Here is a 21,302-nt window from a genome sequence, read left to right on the forward strand (position 1 = left end):
AAAAACCAGATGAACATATGGGAAGGGGGAAAAGAGAGAGGGAAACAAACCACAGGAGACTCTTAATGATAGAGAAAAAAAACTGAGGGTTGATGGATGGAGGCGGGTGGGAGATGGCCTAGATAAGTGATGGGTATTAAGGAGGGCACTTGCTATGATGAGCACTGGGTGTTGTATGTAAGTGATGAATCACTGAATTCTACTCCTGAAACCAATATTGCACTGTATGTGAACTAACTAAAATTCAAATTTAAAAAAAAAGGAAAAAAAGAATAATGTAATTGAAAAGAAATTTAACAGAAGAAATACAAAACATATACTCTCAAAACTTCAAATAATTGTTGAAAGATATTGAAGAAGATCTAAATAAAGGGAAAGACACTTCATGCTCACGGATAAGAAGACGTAACATTGTTAAATCGATTTACAGATTAAACACAATCCCTATGTGTTTAACACCCACCCCAGTGGGTTTTTAAAATAGAAATTGGCAGGTGCATTCCAAAATTCATATGGGAGCTTAGCAGTCCTAGAATAGCCAAAATAATCTTGAAAAAAAAAAAACAAATTTTGAGGACTCACACTTACCAATTTCAAGACTCACTACCAAGTTACAATAAGCAAGACAGTGTAGTACTGGCATAAAGATAGGCACATGGATCAATGGAAGAGAATATAGAGTCCAGAAATGAACCCATATATCTATGGTCAATTGACTTTTCACAAGGCTGCCAAGACAATACAATGGGAAAAATACTGTCATTGAACAAATGGTTCTAGCATAACTGTAGACACACATGCAAAAGAATGAATTTGAGCTCCTTACCTCACACCATATACAAAAACTACAAATCAATCAAAAGCCTAAATGTAAAAGCTAAAACTATAAAACTCTTGGAGGAAAATATAGGGATAAGTCTTCATGGCCTTGAATTTGGCAGTGGTTTCTTAGATATGTCACCAAAAGCATAAGCAACAAAATAAAAAAAAAATACATTGGACTTCATCAAAATTAAAAATTTTGTTCTTCAAAGGACACCATCAAGAAAGTGAAAAAACAACTCACAGAATAGAAAACGTTTGCAAATCATACATCTTATATAGGACTTATATCCAAAACATATAAAAAACTTACAATTCAGTATTTAAAAGACAACCCAATTGAAAATGGACAAAAGATCTGAACAGACACTACTACAAAGAAAATATACAAGTGGCCAATAACACATGAAAAGATGCTCAACATCATTAGTCATTAGGGAAATGCACATAAAAAGCACAATAAGATTCCATTCATACTTACTAAGGTGGTTATAATAAAAGAGTTGAATAATAATATGTTTTAGGGGCACATGGGTGGCTCAGTCAGTTGGGCATCTGACTCTTGATTTTGGCTTAGGTCATGATTGCATGTGGTTCATGGGATCAAGCCCTGCATTGGGCTCTGCGCTGACAGTGCAAAGCCTGCTTGGGATTCTCTCTTTCTTTTTCTCTCTCTTCCCCTCCCTTGCTCATGCAAGTGCTCTCTCTCTCTCTCTCTCTCTCAAATAAAACAAAAAAATAAAATAAAATAAAATAAGAAAAAAATAACAAGTTTTGGAAGGTAGGGATCACCAGTCTATCTTTTTTGTGAGCAAGGAAGTCTTTACATGAAGCCACCCCTAATGACTTCTTCTGGTCTCATTGGCCAGTTTGAGACTAACGATCATTTCTGAACCAATGAGGTTCAGCATGAAGAATAGAATTTCCATGATTGAATTAGACTCATTGTTTGGAGTGGAATGGAGGTTTAGGTAGGCAACCATCATAGCACCACTATAGACTTCCAAAGGGAATTCTGGTTCCTATTACTGGAGTATAGAATGGATGATGACCAGGCAAAAAAACAGATGTCTACGGCACCATCAGAAACAGCTGGGATGTGGTGAGAAAAACTTATATACTGGACTCTGCTCCTAACTTATTGGGTGATTTTAGAGATTACTTCACTCTTTAGCCCTGTTTCTTCAAATGGAATTATTCTTTCTAGCTTTTAAATAGCCCTGCTACTGAATATATATATATATCTCCACATAGCATATACATAGCTATATATATATATATATATATAGCAATATAGCCTTCTAGCAATAAAAAAAGGCACACATGCTTTTCTGCAACTCTGATAACAACATAAGAGCAACTTTTGTAAATACCACTCAAAATCTCTTTACCCTAATATTTATGTGCCGTGAGACTCCTATAGCATCAGAAACGTAGATGATTCATTGACAATAGCCACCTAAATCATGCAGTTTAGTCTGTGTTTTTGCCTGCCAAGGACTATTCTTTCTTCCGCTCTGATTTTACTTTGGGAAAAATTTTGTTCAGACTCTGTCCAACTGGTCTCTGGGTCTTGGTTTCGTCACCCATAAAAAGAGGCAGCTGGGCAAAGATCCCTTCTAGTGTTGGTGTCCCAAGATTCCATCGCAGAGCCCCTAAGGGAGGCTACAGGAGGAATCTGTATCACTTGGAGAGACCCTCCCTGGGGCTGACAAAGCTTTGGGATAAAACCCCTCTCTAGAGCTAACGTGCGGTGAATTTGGTTTGTCAATTCCAAAATGGAAGTTGATTCGTGGTGGGTCTGGTTCTTGGAAAATGCAGCAAGGTGGAAATAAATCAAGCAGGAGTCTTCTTTGCTGAATGTCCTTTGTTTTATGTACATATCACTTCTGCTTTTCAGATCAGTCAAACCAGGCCCCTGAGCCTAGCTAGCAGGCTATCTCACTTGACTCTGAGAACAGAAGAGCCTGGAATGTACCCAGCTTCAGGCACAATTAGATTGAGGGGCTCAGCACGGTCACTGAATCAACCTGTATCTTTTTCTTTCCTCACCTTTCACTCCCACTTGGTTTTCCTTTGTTGGCCTCATTCTCAGGAAGGCTTTCCTCTCATAGTGACAGAAATGGCTCCAGAAAAAGACCCAAGGCTGACATTGATTGGGTCTACTGGACCAGCCATAATGGACAGGCACAAAACCTAAGATCCACCAACCCACCCCATGAAGTGGATTCTATTCTGAAGAGTAAAGGAGGAATCTTGAAATGGGGTTGACATGTCAGATCTGTGCATTAGGAGCCTGGTTAAGGGACAGGGATCGGGGGCAATGGAGGAGACTGGAATTGAGATTTGCTAGCAGGCTCTTGGAATCATTCTGGGCAGAAGCGAGGAGGGGTTGAACTGGGGTAATGGCAATCGGATGGAGGAGGGACCGAGCAGGAAATCAAATGGGTGAAGGTAGAGTGTGCGTGAGTTGGTGGTTGGTTAGCAGTATTGGGAAAGGAAGGAGGATTTTATTGAATGCCAGCTGCGTGTTGGGCCTGTGCTGGGGAAATAAAACAATCTGGTGGAAGAGTCAGACCTGTAAACAATTATTATGCAATATACAAATTGCCATGATAGAGGAATGCACCAGGGGTCACTAGCATGGGGGGGGGGGGGAAGAAATCACTCTGGGAGGGGCTGTGTGGTGTTAGGGAAGGCTTCACAGACAAGGGAATTTTGACCCGAGTCTCTTTTATTTTTTATTTAAAAACAATTTTTTTAATGTTTATTTTTGAGAGAGAGAGGGGAGACAGATCGCGAGTCAGGGCAGGGCAGAGAGAGAGGGAGACACAGAATCCGAAGCAGGCTCCAGGCTCCAGGCTTTCAGCACAGGGCCCAACGCGGGGCTCAAACTCATGAACTGTGAGATCGTGACCTGGGCTGCAGTCAGAGGCTTAACCGACTGAGCCACCCAGGTTCCCCTAACCTGAGTCTTAAAGGATAAGTAAGGCACATAAGAGTTTGGTAGCAAACGTGGAATAAGAGATTTCAGGCCTATGCCAAGGGCAAAGAAGAGAGTCCAAAAAAATTGTTGCCCAGGAAAACCACATTCAAACTAAAGACACATTTAGTTTTGTTCATATAATATTTTTAGAAATTTTTGAATTAGTTGCCAACATTGAAAGATCTGGAGCTTTCCTATAAAAATACATAAATCTAACTTGTCTTGAAAAACCAGAAGGTTTATGGGCACTTGGGTGGCTCAGTCGGGTAAGCATCCGACTTCAGCTCAGGTCGTGATCTCACGGTTCATGGGTTCGAGCCCAGCATCTGGCTCTGTGCTGACGGCTCAGATTCTGTGTCTCCCTCTCTCTCTGCCCCTCCCCCCCTCTCAAAAATAAACATTTGGGGCACCTGGGTGGTGCCCAGTTAAGTTAAGCAGTGAACTTAAGCATCCAAGTTCAGCTCAGTTAAGCATCCAAGTTCAGCTCGGGTCACGATCTCACAGCTCATGGGTTCGAGTCCTGCATCAGGGTCTATGATGACAGCTCAGAGCCTGCTTCAGATTCTGTGTCTCCCTCTCTCCGTACCTCCCCCACTTGCGTTCTTTCTTTCTCTAAATAAATAAATACATAAATAAATAAATAAGGAAGGAAGGAAGGAAGGAAGGAAGACCAGAAGGTTTAGCTCAGCGTCTGAATTCCCTTGTGGTAGAAAGGTCAAGTGCAGCCACACCCCCTCCATTCCCTATCGTAATTCACCTGGCCCTTATCAACTATTCATCTTACCTGCCCAGTCCTCTGCATCCGATTAAGGATGACTGCAAGCTCTTTGTCACTCTCCGCATCAAAATGAGTTAGGGACGCCTGGGTGGCTCAGTCAGTTGAGGATCTGACTTCAGCTCAGGTCATATCTCGCAGTTCATGAGTTTGAGCCCTGCGTCGGGCTCTGTGCTGACAGCTTGGAGCCTGGAGCCTGCTTCAGATTCTGTGTCTCCCTCTCTCTCTGCCCCTCCCCTGCTCACGCTCTGTCTCTGTCTCTCAAAAATAAATAAACATTAAAAAAAGATTAAAATTTAAAAAAAAAGAACCAAAAGGAGGAGTTAATTTCCTCTCCCCTGGAATCTGGACTGGTCGTGTGACTGCTCACCCAGTAGAATGTAGTAGAAAGACCCCGTGTCAATCATGGGCTTACCATCTTGGAGGGCTCTCTCTTGGCACACTCCCTCTCAAAACCTTAGAATAAAGAGAGATAAAGAAGTGGTTGTAGTTTGGGACTAGTTTACCCTGCAACAGGTAACTGGACCAGCCACCTGCTCTCCTCCCCTTGTAGACATCCGAGGGTCCAGCCTCCGGACCGGAGGAGGGAGGCAGCATGTCATCATGAACAGCAAGGCCGGAAGGGGAAGATCAGGAAGGGCTTTGTACATCGTGCTGGGGGAGTTTCAACTTTTTTTGCTTGAGGAGATGGTAGCGTTTTGTAAGGTAGGCATATTATGACCAGGAAGGTGACTCTAGCAATGGCATAAGAGAGCGGACAGTCACTAGACAGGGAGCTAGGGCGATGGCCCAAGCAACACAACTCAGGCCACGGTGCTGGGCACGGAGGGAAAGGGAGAGATTCAAGGTCAAGACTTCCTCCTCTGGGAGGCCCTCCCTTGAGGTGCTAACAGGTCGAGCCGGGGAGTCGTCAGTCAGAACCAGGGAGCACAGGCGGCAAGTTTGGGCCACAAAGACAGATGGGGGCGGGGGGGGGGCGTCAACATTTGTAGTTGAAGCCGCAGACATGGATGCGATGGGGTGGGGAGTTTGGGAGCGAGGAGAAGCAGCCAAGTCCTGGGAGCATCTTGCAAGTTGAGCAAAGGGAGCCGCTCTGCAGGGGGTCGAGAGAGAAACCTGCAGAGCAAAGCAGAGAAGCAGGAGGGGGACCCCAAGGCAAGAGTCCAGAGGGAGGGAGTAGTCAGTGGCATCAGCTTGGCGGCCTCACCACCAAAACGTCTGATTTCACGATCAGGAGGGCATCGGTGGCCTTGGCGAGGGCGAGGCGATGTCTGGTGGTGGGAACCGCAGCCAGTCTCACGTAGGTGCCAGAGTAGGAGATGAGGAAGTGGAGGCCGTGAGTGTAAACAGCTCTGTCAAGAAACTTGATGGTGAAGGGTAAGAATGAGATAGGGAAGTGGTTTAGAGGTTGCCAAGTTGAGAGAGCTTCCCCCCCGCCCCCCAGAGGCACAGGGGACTTAAGCCCGTTGGTACACGGCGAAGAGAGAAGGTTGGTGGAGAGTAGGACTCGGCTGTGCGGGAGAAAGAGGGACCGAGTGAGGTCACTAGGGCAAAGGGAAGGAATGCGTCCCAAGGAGGAGGACTCAGCCTTGGGCCCAAGTGGGACGTCTGTGTGATTACAGTGTCTGGCTGGTCAGAGGAAGTGGAGGTGCTGTCGCTGGTGGGATGGGAGCGGAGGGTTCAGAAGAGTTCTCACCTCTTTTCCCCATACAATAGGAGCGGCGATCATCTCGAGGAAGGCCGCCTGGGCAGATGGTCGGCAAGAAGCGACTGGCAAGGTTAACTTAGGCCAGAGCCTGTGGCCACGGCGCCCTTAGAGCCTCCTGCTTAAGGTCAGGGTTGGTTCTCCGATGTGGGTTAGAGCTGAGCCTGGAGGCAGTTGGAGGACCACAGCCGAGAGAAGGCCTGGGGGGCCACAGGGGCAGGGGCCAGGCTACCGGAGTAACGCCCTGCAAATGAGGCCCCACCACTTCTTTGCTTAGAGACTTGTGTGTGCTTCCCCTGGTCATTTTTTTTTTTAATGTTTATTCATTTACTTTTGAGAGCGAGAGGGAGGGACAGAGAGAGAGGGAGAGACCCCCCTTTTTTTTAATGTTTATTCATTTACTTTTGAGAGCGAGAGGGAGGGGCAGAGAGAGAGGGAGAGACCCCCACGCTGACGGTGCAGAGCCCCACGTGGGGCTCGATCTCACAAACCATGAGATCATGACCTGAGCCGAAATCAAGCGTCAGATGCTTAACCCACGGAGCCACCCAGGCGCCCTGCTTCTCTTTGTCTTGGCAGCAAACTCCTCGAGAAGTCATGAGTTGAGGACCCTCCGGATCTGCTTCTTGCGGATCTTCCCAGCTTCACCACCTTCCCCTTGACCCCAAGCCCCCAAGGCTCCAGCCATGGCCAAGAGCTCCACTCCAGTTTGTCAACCCACCGGCCTTGAGGGGTTGGATTTGAATGCCACTTTGTGTGCTCTTGGGTGGGTCACTTATCTCCTCTGAGCCTCGATTTCATCATTTGGAAAAGAGGGACAGCAAAACACCTGACAGGGTTCCCGAGACTCCTCAGGGACAGAATGTTAGTGCTGCACGGGGGACCTAGTACTGCTTGGAGCAGTCGGGACTCTGGGTTGTAAGTGACAGAACCGAATATAAAAAATCTCCTGCGGTTGATTTGTTTCTATCAGGATCCACGGGACAGCCCAGATATTACAGTTGATTGATGTTTTCAAAAATCTCTTATACCGTTTCCCCTCCTTTTCTTTGAATGCCATTCATTTGTTGAATGACAAATAACCTGGTTTATTTGTCCCATAGGGTTTTCACACATTTCTAGATTCACACATTTTCACATGCAGATTTATGTCATTGCACCCCCCATGGTGTCATTTACCCTGGTTTTCTATCCCTCCCCCCTCCCCCCCCTCCCCCCCCCCCCCCCCCCCCCAGTATTTCATACAAACTAACTGTTAGATCTAGGGAATCGAGTAGATCCAATAGTGAGGTTAAGATTGACTGCTGAAGTCCTTTTTTTTTTTTTTTTAATTTTTTTTTCAACATTTATTTATTTTTGGGACAGAGAGAGACAGAGCATGAACGGGGGAGGGGCAGAGAGAGAGGGAGACACAGAATCGGAAACAGGCTCCAGGCTCTGAGCCATCAGCCCAGAGCCCGACGCGGGGCTCGAACTCACGGACCGCGAGATCGTGACCTGGCTGAAGTCGGACGCTTAACCGACTGCGCCACCCAGGCGCCCCTGAAGTCCTTTTTTTAATGTAATCATGTAAACGTGAACATAACTTGGGCATTAGATTGCGTTAAGAAATTATTGCTAGCTTTTTAAAGGTGTAATTGTGTATTACATGATGGTATTGTGCTTAGGTGGAGTGAAAATCCTTATCTGGCATACAGGAACGTGGATGGATTGCAACACACTATGCTCAATGAAAAAAGTCAGACCCATACTGTATGATTGCATTTGCGTGGAACATTCCAGGACAGGCGAAACTACTCCAGACTGATAAAGAGCAGATCAGTGGTTCCTTGGGGCTGAGGGTGAGGATTAATTGTAGAAGGATATGAGCCAGCTTTTAGGGGAGATGGAAGTATTTCACATCTTGATTATGGTGCCTATTACTTGGGCATATACATTTGTCAAAACTAATTGAATCATGCCTTTTAAAAGGAATGTGTTTCATTGTATGGAAAGAAAGACGTATTTTATTGTAAATAAAAGCGATTTTAGAAGGAAAGAAAGCATTCTAGGATAAGAAGAATCCATTCAAAATGGTTACAAAACTATAATACACCTATAATATACCTATACTTATAATATACTATATAATATAAACTATTATATACCTATGGCAGAGAGAGAGAGAGGGAGACACAGAATCCGAAGCAGACTCCAGGCTCCGAGCTGTCAGCACAGAGCCCGACGCGGGGCTCGAACCCACGAACCACAAGATCATGACCTGAGCCGAAGTCGGACGCTCAACCGACTGAGCCACCCGGGCACCCCTGAAATACTTAAGTTTTTATTTAAGTATTGAAATGCTATGACGTCTTGGATTTGTTTTAATAGACAAATATGTCTATTTGTTTAATAGACAAGACAATAATGTGGAAGAAGAAATGAATCAATACTGGGTACCTGTTAATAATTGTGAAAGCTGGGTGATGGGTACGTGTTCTAGAAAGTGAGCAGTGCTGTGTACCTTTTAGCGGTTAGGAACTATCACTCTGCTTGGGCAGCAGGACATGCAAAGCTACGGTTCTCCAGGTCTGTCCGACTCCATCATGCTCTACAGTCTCTTTAGGGCCGTCCTGTCTCTCTCAGAGTGGGTGTACCCATCAGGACCTCTTTCCGTTGTAAGTGTCAGAAATCCGACTCAGACTTATTGGCTTATGTGGAGAAAGGAACCTATGCCTTATGTGACAGAAAGGTTAAGGGGTTCAGGCACAGCTCGATCCAGGTACTCAAATGACGCCAAGAACATGTTAGTCTTCATATCTTGCTTCTGGAGGTGTCTGTGTGGGCTGATTCGGGCCAGCTTTTCCTATACGGTGACAAGATGGTCACTGCTAGTGCCGGGCTTATAGCCTATTGGCTTACTGACCCCCAGTGGAAAGTGGGCTCTTTTTGCCAGCAGCTCCGACGCGTCTGCTTCTGATCACATGGCCTTGAATCCAGCGGCCCTCCCTGAACCAATCAGAAAAGATTGCTTTGACTGGGGAGCTGTGGCCCTGTGCCCACCTCGGACCCCCTCTTGAAGTTTAGAGACTGCCAGTGTGGAAAGGTTGGTTCCCCAAAGGAAAAGGACGCTAAGAGGCTGGGCCAGAAGCACGCCACAGGCACACTGTCCCAACGCCCCTCTCAGGGAGCCGTCTGCCCCTCCTTAGGTACACGAGGAGCCTCGCGGCAGGGCCTTCACCACCCACCACTGGACTGCCTCTCGGGCTTGCGTTCCCCGGACACCTGCTTCCCCGTAGCTGGTGCCACTGGCCTCACATCTGTCATCTGCGGCAGCCCCATACCTGTCCGTCCCACCACACGCCGCACACCTGCTGGGATGTGCAAGCGGCATCTGCGGTTCCCAGCCTGTCCCTCTGTAGGCCTGTCAGGCTCTCGCTTCCGGGGGCCATGGTCTTCAGGCCTCTGGCCAGTCCACTTGTCTCCTGCCGGGAAGCGGGGCACTCCAGGGCCGAAGGCAAAGTGTGCCTGGGTCCTCCGTAAAAGGGAGGTGGTATCTGTGTTATAGGGATGAAACGATTTCCTCAGGATGGACGGATGGGTTTCCTATGCTAAGGATGTAACATATTTATAGTGTTGAGACAGCGCCTGGCACACAGTAGGCGCACAGTAAATGCTGGCTGTTATTCTCCTCACTTCGGGTGGAGACGACCCGTGGCAGTCCCCGAGCATCCCCGTCCAGTCCGGTCCAGGCCAGCCCAGTGGCAGGCTCTCAGGTACAACACCACCCATAGGTTTCTACAATTTAATAATGTGTAGAACACTTTTACGAGTTTTGTCTCATTGGAGCCTTACACCTCTGTGAAGAGGGCAGGTCGCACGGTCTTTGTCCCCCATTTGCAGACGGAGAAACTGAGGTTGTCAGAGGTCAGACCTCATGCCCGAGATCGTGCCGCCAGTCCTTGGTGGAGGTGGGATTTGACCCAGTCCCTCGAGGAATCACATCACTGGGCCTTTGCTCGGCTGCCCCTCAGCCCACAAGGCCTCCTCCAGTCATGCCTCTTGGCCCCCCTCCCACCTTCTCAGGCCCAGCCCGGTGCCCTGAAAATAGTAAAAATGATAAGAGCCCACACTTCTTAACCACTTGTATCTCTCGGGACGAAGTGCATAAGGCTTTGCTTTCCCCATAACCTCTTGAGCTGGGTATGAGTCTTACAGAGGGGAGAAACTGGGGCTGAAGGAAGTGAAATAAGCCTGCCCGGGATCACTCAGCAGGGGCAGCCAGGAGCCCAACTCAGAGAGCAGTCTGACTCTGGGGAAGGCTTCTCGTACCCTCTGCAGCCTCCATGATCCCTTCTCTGAGTCCAAGGATGACAGTGGACTCCCCCTTCCTCTTGAGCAGGAAGTCGGGCTTCTTCCTCTGCTTAGCATCCTTGGAGCCGTCGTTCGTTCGCTCCCCTCCCTCCAACAGGCTGAGAGCTCTCTGCGGGGCAGGCACCTGACCCTCCCTGACTCATTCACCTCTGCAACCCCGGGCACGAAGAAGCCTCCGTGATGCCAGAGTATCTCATTCGTTCTCCGCGAGGCAGGCGGGGCGGAGGCGCTCCCGGATGAAGACACGAGAAGCGAGAGGTGGTGACCCTCCCGAGGCCACCGTTTGTAAGTGCAGGAGCCTGGACGAGCCCCTCCCCCTCCATTCCTTGTCTGGCGGGGGCGGGGGTGGGGTGGGGGGGTTGCGGAAGGCAGCTCAGCCTTAGCTGGGGGTGGGCGGTGGGGGGTGGGGGCTGATGGGCGCTTCTACGAACGCCAGGGACAGGATGGTGAGTGGGCTGGGAGCGGACTGAGGGAGGGAAGAAGGAACAGGGTATTTTTGCATTTTGACATTACAAAAGCGCCCATGAGATTGTCAGCGACTGGCCGGCAGCATCTGTTTGGGTTCGGAATTGGCAGGCGAGGCCGAGCTGGGCGGAGGGAGGGCGGCCGCGGGCGGGGGGCGGGGGGGGGGAGGGGGGCGGTGCCTCCGCCCGGAGAAGGGCTATCCCCTTTAAGAGCTCCGCCCAAAGGGGCGCTGCCACCCCGAAGGAGGCGGGCAGCCGCCGCTTCTCATTCATTGTCTTGACAAGAGCATCCTCAGCGGGCAGTCTCTGGCTCCGCCGGCTCCTTCCTCCTCCTCCTCCTCCTCCTCCTCCTCCTCCTCTCCCTCCTCCATTTGGGGGTGGGTCACTCATCTCTCAGCGGCAGGTAAGCCTGGGTCCCCGGGCAAGGGACTAGGCATCCCTGCCCCGGGCCACCTGTGGGGCCGGCGTCAGCTTGGCGGAAGCCGGCTGTGGGGGCGGCCGGGCTGTCGCGCGCCGCCCGGGGGTGGGAGAGAGCCCACCGTCCGCGCCGCCGTGGAGGGGACTGGCCCCGGGGGTGGGCGTGCGTGGGAAGGCCCATCCGCGTGTCCCAGGGCGCTGTGAGCAGGCCAGGGTGAGGGACCACCGCAGCCAAGATGGAGGTGGGGGAGCCGGGTGCCTGACGCTCCCCGGAACGGGCATCGGGGGTGGGGGTGGGGACAGGGTGGGGTGCGCCGAGCAGCTGCCCTGAGCCTGGAGACAGGAAGGGGTTGAGAGCAAAACAAGAAAAGACCAAGTTCCCCTTTCCGCGGTTTCTGGGCCTGGTACCTGCGGTGGGGGAGGAGGCAGGGTGGGGCGCCGGCTTCCTGTCCCCCAACCTCGGTTTTGGGGCTCCCCTCTCCCCAGGCCCAGGTCTCTCACCTGGGACTGATCCCCCTGTGTCCAGACTGCTCCTTCTCACAATGCTCCTCACCTGCTCTCTGGGCAGGTGGCCCTGGAGCCTCCTGGAACCTCCCAGGCCAGGCCGGGGGGTGGGGGGGGGGTGGGGGTGCCTGGGTGAGAAGGGGTGAAGCTGGGCGGGTGGAGTGGAGGCCTGGCAGGGCGCCCTCTGAGCCGGCAGCGTGGCCCCGCGGCTCAGCAGGAAGGTGATGCAGGTGGGCGTCAGGATGGGGTCTGGAACCTGGGGAGCCAGAGGCAGTCCCCTTGGCTTTAATCGCTCTCCGCCCAGCCATGGTGGGGGAACCGTCTTCACTGGACCTCAGAGAAGTCAGCGCCGCCTCTCCCTGTGGATAGTTTCAGTGCAGGTGGAGACAGTATTTAAGGGCACCTGCTTAGGCAGACTCTAGAAGCAGAGGTGTGGGAAGGAGATAGTAGGACCCAAGCCATCTGCCTGTTTCTGGTGTCCAGAGACCTGTTGGGGAAGCTGTCTTGACCCCAAGGACCTGCCTCCCAGGCAGGCCCGCACGCTGCTTCCCTGTGTCTGTGGAGCCCGGTGCCAGCAGGCGATGGGGGGCCAGCCCTGTCCCTGCCTTCAGGAAGCTCCCCATGTAGGTGTGAAGGATGTGAGGCCTGGCCGCTGTGACTGAGCGAACCCACCCTCCAGGCTATCTACACTGAAGCCCCCAGAGTGTGGGAGTGAGGCCTCAGAGAGGAAGGGCTGTGTCCATCAGCGGTCGACAAATCGACACTTGGTGCTACCCCACACCAGGCTCTGCCCTAGAGGCTGAGGGTACAGACGTGAGGCCTGGGGTGGGTAGAGAAGGTTGGCCTTGCAGGTTAGCCGGGGGGTGGGGTGGGGGGGTGGGGTGAGAAGGGGTGAGGAAGGCGAGCATGAGGGCAACAGGATGGCAGTTATGGTGGAGGGGGCAGGGAGCCCAGGGAGATGAATTAGCTGAGACCTTAAAGGCCAGGCGGAGGGGTGTTCTGGGGGGCACAGAGGACACTCTAAGGTCAGAGTTGACCTGAAGCTCCCTTCAAAGCCCTCAAACCCCACGTTCCCCGCCCCCCAGGATGAGCCGGCAGGTGGTCCGCTCCAGCAAGTTCCGCCACGTGTTTGGACAGCCAGCCAAGGCCGACCAGTGCTATGAGGACGTGCGCGTCTCACAGACCACCTGGGACAGTGGCTTTTGTGCTGTCAACCCCAAGTTCGTTGCCCTGATCTGTGAGGCCAGCGGGGGAGGGGCCTTCCTGGTGCTGTCCCTGGGCAAGGTGAGCCCCTGGAGCAGCAGTGTTCCACTTGAGGGGGCCTCTGGCCATCCAGTGGCCCCTTGGGGGTCCTGATGGCTGTCGCTAAGCCTCCCCGGGCTGCAGCGTTGTCATCTGTAAAACTGAGCTGGGCCACATGAGCCTTACGCCTCCTCCAGCTCCTACATGTAGTGGTCGCATGGAAACTGGAGCTCAGATGACACCAGAAAGGTCACACGGCGAGTCCTGCAGACCCAGGGCCTGGTCTCCCAAGCCTGATGCCCCTGTGGAGCACAGAGAGGGCTCCGTGGGGAGAGGGGAGACCCAGCAGTGCTCTCAGGGTAGGGGTGGCTCTGGGCCTGGGCCTGCTTGAGCCCTGGCCCCCCCCTGCTGCAGGCAGGGAGGATGTAAGAGGCCCTCTCTCCTCCCCCAAACCTGCCTTTCCTCTGGTCCTGCTCACAGCCACCCCCATCCGCTCTGCTGACCCCCACCCCCAGCACACTCCTGTGCTCTTGGGGGGTGAGACAGGAAGGGGAGATCGGCCCTAAGATGTTACCTTAAAAGGGCCGATGGAAGCAGAGAGAAGAGGAAGTGGTTATGGGGTGAGAGCTGGGTGCGCTCTTCACACAGGAAGCCTTGCCGAGGCAGCAGCCGTCCCCGGAAGCAGCCGTTTCCAAACCTCTGCTCCTGCCTGGGGCCAATTATGACGGCCTTTCCTGGTCCCTGTCCTTTTGGAAGGACCCATCTCCATCCCCATCCCCACACTTCCTTGGGGAACCTTAATCTTAATGCAACCTCCCTTCCCTAGAGCCTTGGCCTGTCATCCCCTGGAAGCTTCACTCAGGGAAGGGGGCGGGGGCCAGCCCCAGGGCATAGGTGAGATGTCAGGACCTTGGCCAGGGTCTAACACTAAGGCAGGACCAGCGGCCGGTGTGGCATCCCCTTCCTGCACTACTTGTGGCCAGCCCTTCTGAGCTGCCCGGACAGGGACCCCACTGCCTTCCTCTGTGCCTCTCTGAAAGGGTCTGGGGAGGTTGGATCAGGTTTGGAGAGCAAAAACACCTCCCTCAGAATCCTGCTGTGCTCTCTAGACTGGACGTGTGGACAAGAACGCGCCCATGGTCTGCGGCCACACAGCCCCGGTGCTGGACATCGCCTGGTGCCCGCACAATGATAATGTCATTGCCAGTGGCTCTGAGGATTGCACAGTCATGGTGAGTGGGGGGGGGGGGGGGACACGGGGGCCGGGAGAGCTCCAGCACCAGATCTGATATTTGGAGCCCCCAAGTCTCACTTGCCCCCTCTCTGCAGGTGTGGGAGATCCCTGATGGGGGCCTGACGCTGCCCCTGAGGGAGCCTGTCGTCACCCTGGAGGGCCACACCAAGCGCGTGGGCATCGTGGCCTGGCACCCCACAGCCCAGAATGTGCTGCTCAGTGCAGGTGCCTGGGGGAAGAGGAGGGGTGGGCTGGTCACGTGACAGCGAGGCTCGTGGCTTCTGACAGTGGGGATATCACCCAGGTTGCGACAACGTGATCCTGGTGTGGGACGTGGGCACCGGGGCGGCTGTGCTGACGCTCGGCTCGGACGTGCACCCGGACACAATCTACAGTGTGGACTGGAGCCGAGATGGCGCGCTCATTTGCACCTCCTGCCGCGACAAGCGCGTGCGCATCATCGAGCCCCGCAAAGGCACTGTTGTAGCTGTGAGTTGCCATGTATCGTGCCCCTTGACCCTAGGACATTTACCCTTGTACACACCACCAGCCGGGTCCCTAGATGCTGCCCTCCCTTGCTCTCACCTGGAGTCTGGTCATTAGGATGAGTGTGCGGGTACTGACTGACCACCTCCCTTTCCTTCCAGGAGAAGGACCGTCCCCATGAGGGGACCCGGCCTGTGCGCGCCGTGTTTGTATCTGATGGGAAGATCCTGACCACAGGCTTCAGCCGCATGAGTGAGCGGCAGGTGGCGCTGTGGGACACGGTGAGTGCCGGGTGGGGAGCGGCGATCAGGCAGGACTGGAGGCTTAGTCCCCGCCCTGCCACTTGCATGATCCCACACAGCCATGGGCCTCAGTTTACCCTCTGTGGGATGGAGGTTTCCGCTGGTTGTTCTGTGAGGGCCTTCCCCGAGTCCCTGCCCGGTGGGCTTCACAGGCCTGACTTGGACCAGCTCCTTGTTCCCTGTCTCACCCATCTCTACAGAAACACCTGGAGGAGCCACTGTCCCTGCAGGAACTGGACACGAGCAGTGGCGTCCTGCTGCCCTTCTTTGACCCCGACACCAACATAGTCTACCTCTGTGGCAAGGTGTCCCAGTCGGGCAGCGGCTCGTGGAGGGAGGAGGGGGGTCTGGGGCGGGGGGCGGGGGTGGATCTTGGAGAGGACCAGGCAAGAGGGATCTGTCGGTGCTGATCCCAGGGTTTGCACGCGCCACCTGCAGGGTGACAGCTCCATCCGGTACTTCGAGATCACTTCCGAGGCCCCATATCTGCACTATCTCTCCATGTTCAGTTCCAAGGAGTCCCAGCGGGGCATGGGCTACATGCCCAAACGCGGCCTGGAGGTGAACAAGTGTGAGATTGCCAGGTGACTGACCCCTGCCCCTGCCCCGAGCATGCTCCCTGGGCTGTGCTGACCCCGTGCCGACCTTGGATTCCAGCCGCCCCCATGCCGCAGGCGCTGCTCACCTTCTCGTTTCCACAGATTCTACAAGCTGCACGAGCGGAGGTGTGAGCCCATTGCCATGACAGTGCCTAGAAAGGTGATGCTCCCATGTCCCTTCCTGGGCTGCGGGCCAGGCACTGACCTCACACACTTGCTGTGTGGTGGTGGTGTGGCCCAAGCACTCACTTACCCAGCCTTGGCCTTGCCCACAGTCGGACCTGTTCCAGGAGGACCTTTACCCACCCACCGCGGGGCCTGACGCTGCCCTCACGGCTGAGGAGTGGCTGAAGGGCCAGGATGCCGGGCCCCTCCTCATTTCCCTCAAGGATGGCTATGTGCCCCCAAAGAGCCGGGAGCTGAGGGTCAACCGGGGCCTGGACACCGGGCGCAGAAAGGCAGCACCAGAGGCCGGTGGTACCCCCAGCTCGGTGAGAAGTGGACGGGAACCTGGGAGGCAGGACGAGAAGACCTATAGGGCAGGGGCTGCTACTGATAGATGGAGTCATTGTCCCCGTGGAAGGTGGCTGGTGTTTGGGCCCCCTCACACTCACAACGTTGGGGATCCTTTGGGGGCCGGGAGTGGGTGATCCTGAGGCCTCAGAAAACAGGTTTCAAGCTTATTGGCCTGCAGCTGTCTGGGCAGCAACCAGCTGAGAGACAGAAGGGCCAGGCCCTGGGGCTCTTGGTAGGGGGGTGGGGGGCTGCCAGGGTCAGGGGAGCCCGGGATGGAGCTGGGACTCACGCAACGATGGGTCCCCCAGGACGCCATACACCGGCTGGAGGAGGAAATGAAGAAGCTCCAGGCCACCGTGCAGGAGCTACAGAAGCGCTTGGAGAGTCTGGAGGAGACAGTCCAGGCCAAGTAGAGGACCTGAGGGCCTCAGCTGGGGCCACAGCATCACCTCCCTCCCTTCCAGTCGTACCCTTCTCCCCAGGCCACGATGGCAGATAAAAAATAAAATGGCTTTATTTTCTGGTACCTCTCAGACTCTGATGGCCACCTGAATGCTGGGTCTGCTGAAATGACCTGCCCTTGAGCTTCCCCCTCAGTTACCTTGTGAGATTGGCCCATAGCAGGAGCCGGGGAATGCCTCCAAATACCCTAGACCACAGGAACAGGCCTTGGTGGGTGGGAGCCCCCATGCTGATGTGGGCTGCGAGCCTACTCTTTTCCAGCTCCTTCGCAGAGCTGGCAGGGTCTGAGCCGCTCAAGACCCTTGCCACGGTTACTCAGGATTTGTCTTTTCTAGTCAACCACAACAACACACCACCTTACTGTCAGTATCAGTATGGCTGGTGGGGAACTGAAACTGACGTGACACTTACACAGCACTGACATGACATCTTTCAAACTGCAAGCTTGAGGGAGCAAAATCAGGGGATCTTTTGTGAGGAAAAAGCTTAGAACTCAACCCTGTTTTACAGGTGAGGAAACTGAGGCACAGAGCAGGAGAGAGGGGCTTGCTGAAGGCAGATCTGGAGGCATGAGCTGTCTCTCCTTCTGGTCCCCAGCCTTCCCTGCGGTGCTGCTGCCTCTCAACCCCTTTCTCCGGTTCCCAGCAGATCCTCCCCGGACAGAAGAGACCCGTTAGGCCCTATCGAGTGGGGGCTTACACGTGGGTTTCTGATGCCCACCTTAGTGGGCGACCTCAAGCTAGGGCGCGGTTATGAGGGATGGCTGTCCTGGCCACAGCAGAGCTTTCTTCATCCCACACAGGGAGCCCAGCAAGGACCCAGCGCCTCATCCACAGTCCCCGCCCTTTCTTCAGCTACCTAGTTAGACAGGCAGCTGATAAGACATCCCTGTCCATCCATTTGGGTCTCAATCCCTTTGCAAGCCATGTGACCCTGGGCAAGTCACTTCCCTCCAGGCCTCAGCTGCTCTCTAAAGTGGGGAGGGTTGTTAGCAAGGCAGCTCTGTGAACGTAATGGGTGGATCCAATCAGGGGTGTGATAAAGAGAGAATCAGAAAATCTGGAACCTGGGCCCCTGAAAGTGACGTTCCTTCCGAGCCTCTCCTGCACAAGGGGGATGATGCGCCCTGCTGGCAAAGTAGGCTTGAGTACTCTGAGTCACTAGTTCCCCTCCTGGCCCGAGGGATCTGGAAAAGTTCGGGAAAGGATTACAGAAACCCAGAAGGGTTAACCGTCACCACCAGGACTTCTAGCTTTACCAGCCCATTCTCCCTCTGATAGGAAAGAGGCAGGTATGAGGAAGGATGGAGGTTACTTAGGGGCCTAGAAATTGGCCCTGAAAACACAGGGAACAGAGTGACGGGAGGCTTGAAAACCGCAATCCTTCGCTCCTGAAGGGCCCTGGTCCCATCTGGGTTACCTGCTACCCACCTGGGTCCTGGGGACCTCATCTGTGCCAGGCCTTATCAACCCTGGCACCTGTGTTTAAGATTGATACTAGGGGCACCACGTACCCCAATCTGATGGCTCAGATGGCTTTATTTTCCCTTAACTCTATCCCAGCTCCTGTCCACAGCTCCATTCCTGAAGGCCTCATGGTCTCTCCAGGAGCAGTTGTGGCCACATCGAGCCCTGGGCTAACGGGGTCACTGGACTTTCTCCAGTGGGCCAGAAAGCATCAACGTTCCAGGTGTTGGGGAGACCCTGCTGTGGTACCACATGCTGTGAGGCTACCAAGGGCTGGGTAACCTGCAGGGAGGTGTGGAATCCTCCATCCACCTCTGACACTGGGGTGATGTTGAGGAGCGGGGGAGGTCTGTTACGTTGGCCAGTGTCCTGAAACTCTGGGTACTTTTTCATCTGTGCGCCTTGAAAACTGGCAGAGGGCAGGAGCCCCCAGTAACGGCCGATGAATAGGAGCAGTATTTCTAGGGCTCTACCAAGACTTACAGAGAAGGTTTGTGTGGCCTGCCCTGGAAGAGACTTCATTTTATAGGTGGGGGCACAGAGGCCTATGGATCTACTTAAGAAAGCAACAGAGCTCACAAGAAAGGAAACAAACTGAAAGTCTGTTGAGGTACAAAGTCTGTTGCCCTTAAGACTTTGCTTCCTGCCTTCCATTTATAACCAAGAATAAAACGACCAAGAAATAGAAACAAAAAAAAAAATGAGACTAAAAAAAAAGAACAATAAAATTAACAATAAGAGGTAGAGCGGTATCTTAGGCTAGTATGCAGTATGTAGTTCAGATTTCAAACTTAAAAATTGATGCTAAGAGTATCGGATTGATTTTTGCAATTGCATTTAAGTACGTTGTATGTATGTGTACGTGTGCATACGTTACATATATGTGTTTAATGTATAAATATGTGTGTGTGTGTACATATATACACACACACGCACACACAGATATCATTTAAGCAACTGAAGTGTCGGGGGAGGGATCCAAATCCAGGTGGGTAAATAGGTTTGAAAAGCAATAGAATGAAATTTTCTACAAGGTTCCGCAGCTTGAGGGACTGACCTTCACCTCAGTCTGTAAAGCAGTGCCTTCCGCAGGCGGTCATTATGAGGGTTGTAGGCGTTCCGTTCCTATCGGTCAAGCATCTGGAATGATGCCTGGCATTGTAGTCAGCTCTCAGGAGTGTGGATAGAAGTAAAATGAACCTGGCCTTGATCCTCACTGGCTGGGAGAGCGCGGAGGGCCCCTGCCCTTTCCTTCAGGTGAAGAAATCCCTGGCGGAGAGCATGTCACCCCCTTCCTGTTGCAGGTGGTACTCATGCCTATAGGGCAGAGTCAGTAAATGCTCTCGAGTGAGTAGGCGGTTGGCCCAGATCAGTGTTTCCCACGGAAGGAATGTGAAATGACTAGGTGGCACACAGATGTTTGAAATTTTAATAGTTAGGTATTTATTGTAGCCTGTGTTAGAAGAAACTCCCAGGTAGCACGTCAGACCCGAGTACTAAAAAAAAGCGAGTTGATTTAAAGAAATGTTACGCTGAACAGGTGGTATGTGAATGTCATGAAAATTTCAAAAGCAATAGGGATTGACCGAAGACTGCGAAATAGGTCTTCCCAAATCTGAGATTTTTGATGCTTTGGGTTTTAAACAAAGTCAGGATACACAAAGAGAGGGGCTATTTTCTGGGTTTGGGCAACAGAGGACTGTGGTGGGGACAGACAGACAGACAGCAGCACTAGGTGCACAGCGTCAGTGTAGAGGCGACCACTGTTCACCTTTTGGTGCCTACTCTGGGAAGTCTCGATATGTATACTGTACACGTATGTATATTCACGTGTACGTGGATGTACGCATTCATCTAACAGAATTGGGAACATTCTGTACGTAGAATTCTGTAGCTTGCTTTGTTCACCTGATAGCGTAACCCCAGGTTCAGTGTTCTTACACCGAAACCTTGTTGTGTTCATTCTTGACTATTTCCTTAGGGTAAAATCCTAGAAGTGGGATTGCTTGGTCATCGCGTAAATAGAACTCTTCAGCTTTGAGTACCAGCAGCCGAAGTGCCTCGTGGCATGGCAGTGACAGTTTACAGTTCTGGCGGCTCAGGTGCCCTCTTTCTCATCCTCACCAAAGCCGGGTTCTATTAAGCGGTTTTGTGGCTGATTTGATAGCAGATTTACTGCTTGCTGTTTCTGCTTTCATTTTGCATTTTTGGGTTTCTTTATTTTGTATATTCAGTGGTCACTTGGCTCTTCGGTGAACTGCCCATTTTTGGCCTTTCTTCTGGGATATTAGGAATTTTTTCCTTACTGATTTGTAAGTTCTTTATGTTTTAAGGATGTTACTCTGTGATGTCACAGGTACTTTCCATCGCTTAATATTTGCCTCTTATGTTTGCTTATGATATCTAAGCTTACTGTTGCTCATGTGGTGAAGGCAATACTGTATTTGATCCATGCTGTGACACACGTTCTTCCGTCTTTGCCATCAGCTGTGATTTATTCTCGATGTGTCCCGCGGTCACTGCCAAGTCGTGTTAGAGTTGTCATTACCTGTGCAAGTGGATGTGGTCATTGTTGCTTGCGGCATGGCCGGAGGACTACAGCGTCAGCTCTTGGGTGCTTCTGGCCACGTGCCTTTTAAGGGCCATTTGCAGAAGGAGCACAAATCCTGATGCTGTTGGAGAACCATCCATTGATCCCTCCTGATGAGATCGAGAAAGGCTCAGTAACAAAACCTGCACCGGAGGGTCGGTAGCGTGGAAGGAAATCTTGGAGAGGATGACGGTGATCTCTTGGGGATGCAGCCTTGCCAATGCCCTTGGCGGCCCGAAGGTCCATATTGTGTGGAAACTCACAGATACCCCAAAAGGGAAGCCTTAACCCTCTTATTGCATTCATCCATTCCCTTTCAATCCGTTTAAATAAGCACAAAAGGGCTTTTGCCGGAGCGTCTGGCGGCTCAGGCAACAGA

The 21,302-nt window shown here is 52.4% G+C and overlaps 1 protein-coding gene across 3 annotated transcripts; it reads left to right on the plus strand.

Annotated features, from left to right (window-relative positions):
• The first annotated feature begins 10,901 nt into the window (after positions 1-10,901).
• CORO1A (coronin 1A) lies at positions 10,902-16,931 on the plus strand. 3 transcript variants are annotated; one of them, XM_047839334.1, is made up of 12 exons: positions 11,329-11,508; positions 12,706-12,831; positions 13,112-13,310; positions 14,378-14,500; positions 14,598-14,727; positions 14,807-14,991; positions 15,150-15,269; positions 15,491-15,595; positions 15,729-15,874; positions 15,992-16,049; positions 16,165-16,380; positions 16,714-16,931. In XM_047839334.1, the coding sequence occupies exons 3-12, from the start codon at positions 13,113-13,115 to the stop codon at positions 16,816-16,818; spliced, it is 1,386 nt and encodes a 461-aa protein (XP_047695290.1). In that variant the 5' UTR covers positions 11,329-11,508; positions 12,706-12,831; position 13,112; the 3' UTR covers positions 16,819-16,931. The 3 variants fall into 3 exon arrangements, with proteins under 3 accessions (XP_047695291.1, XP_047695290.1, XP_047695289.1); XM_047839335.1 differs by lacking the exons at positions 11,329-11,508; positions 12,706-12,831 and adding an exon at positions 10,902-10,926; XM_047839333.1 differs by lacking the exon at positions 12,706-12,831 and having other exon boundaries at positions 11,330-11,508.
• The last annotated feature ends 4,371 nt before the right edge of the window (positions 16,932-21,302 follow it).

The sequence above is a fragment of the Prionailurus viverrinus genome, chromosome E3 (assembly GCF_022837055.1).
Source record: "Prionailurus viverrinus isolate Anna chromosome E3, UM_Priviv_1.0, whole genome shotgun sequence".
NCBI classification, from domain to species: Eukaryota; Metazoa; Chordata; class Mammalia; order Carnivora; family Felidae; genus Prionailurus; species Prionailurus viverrinus.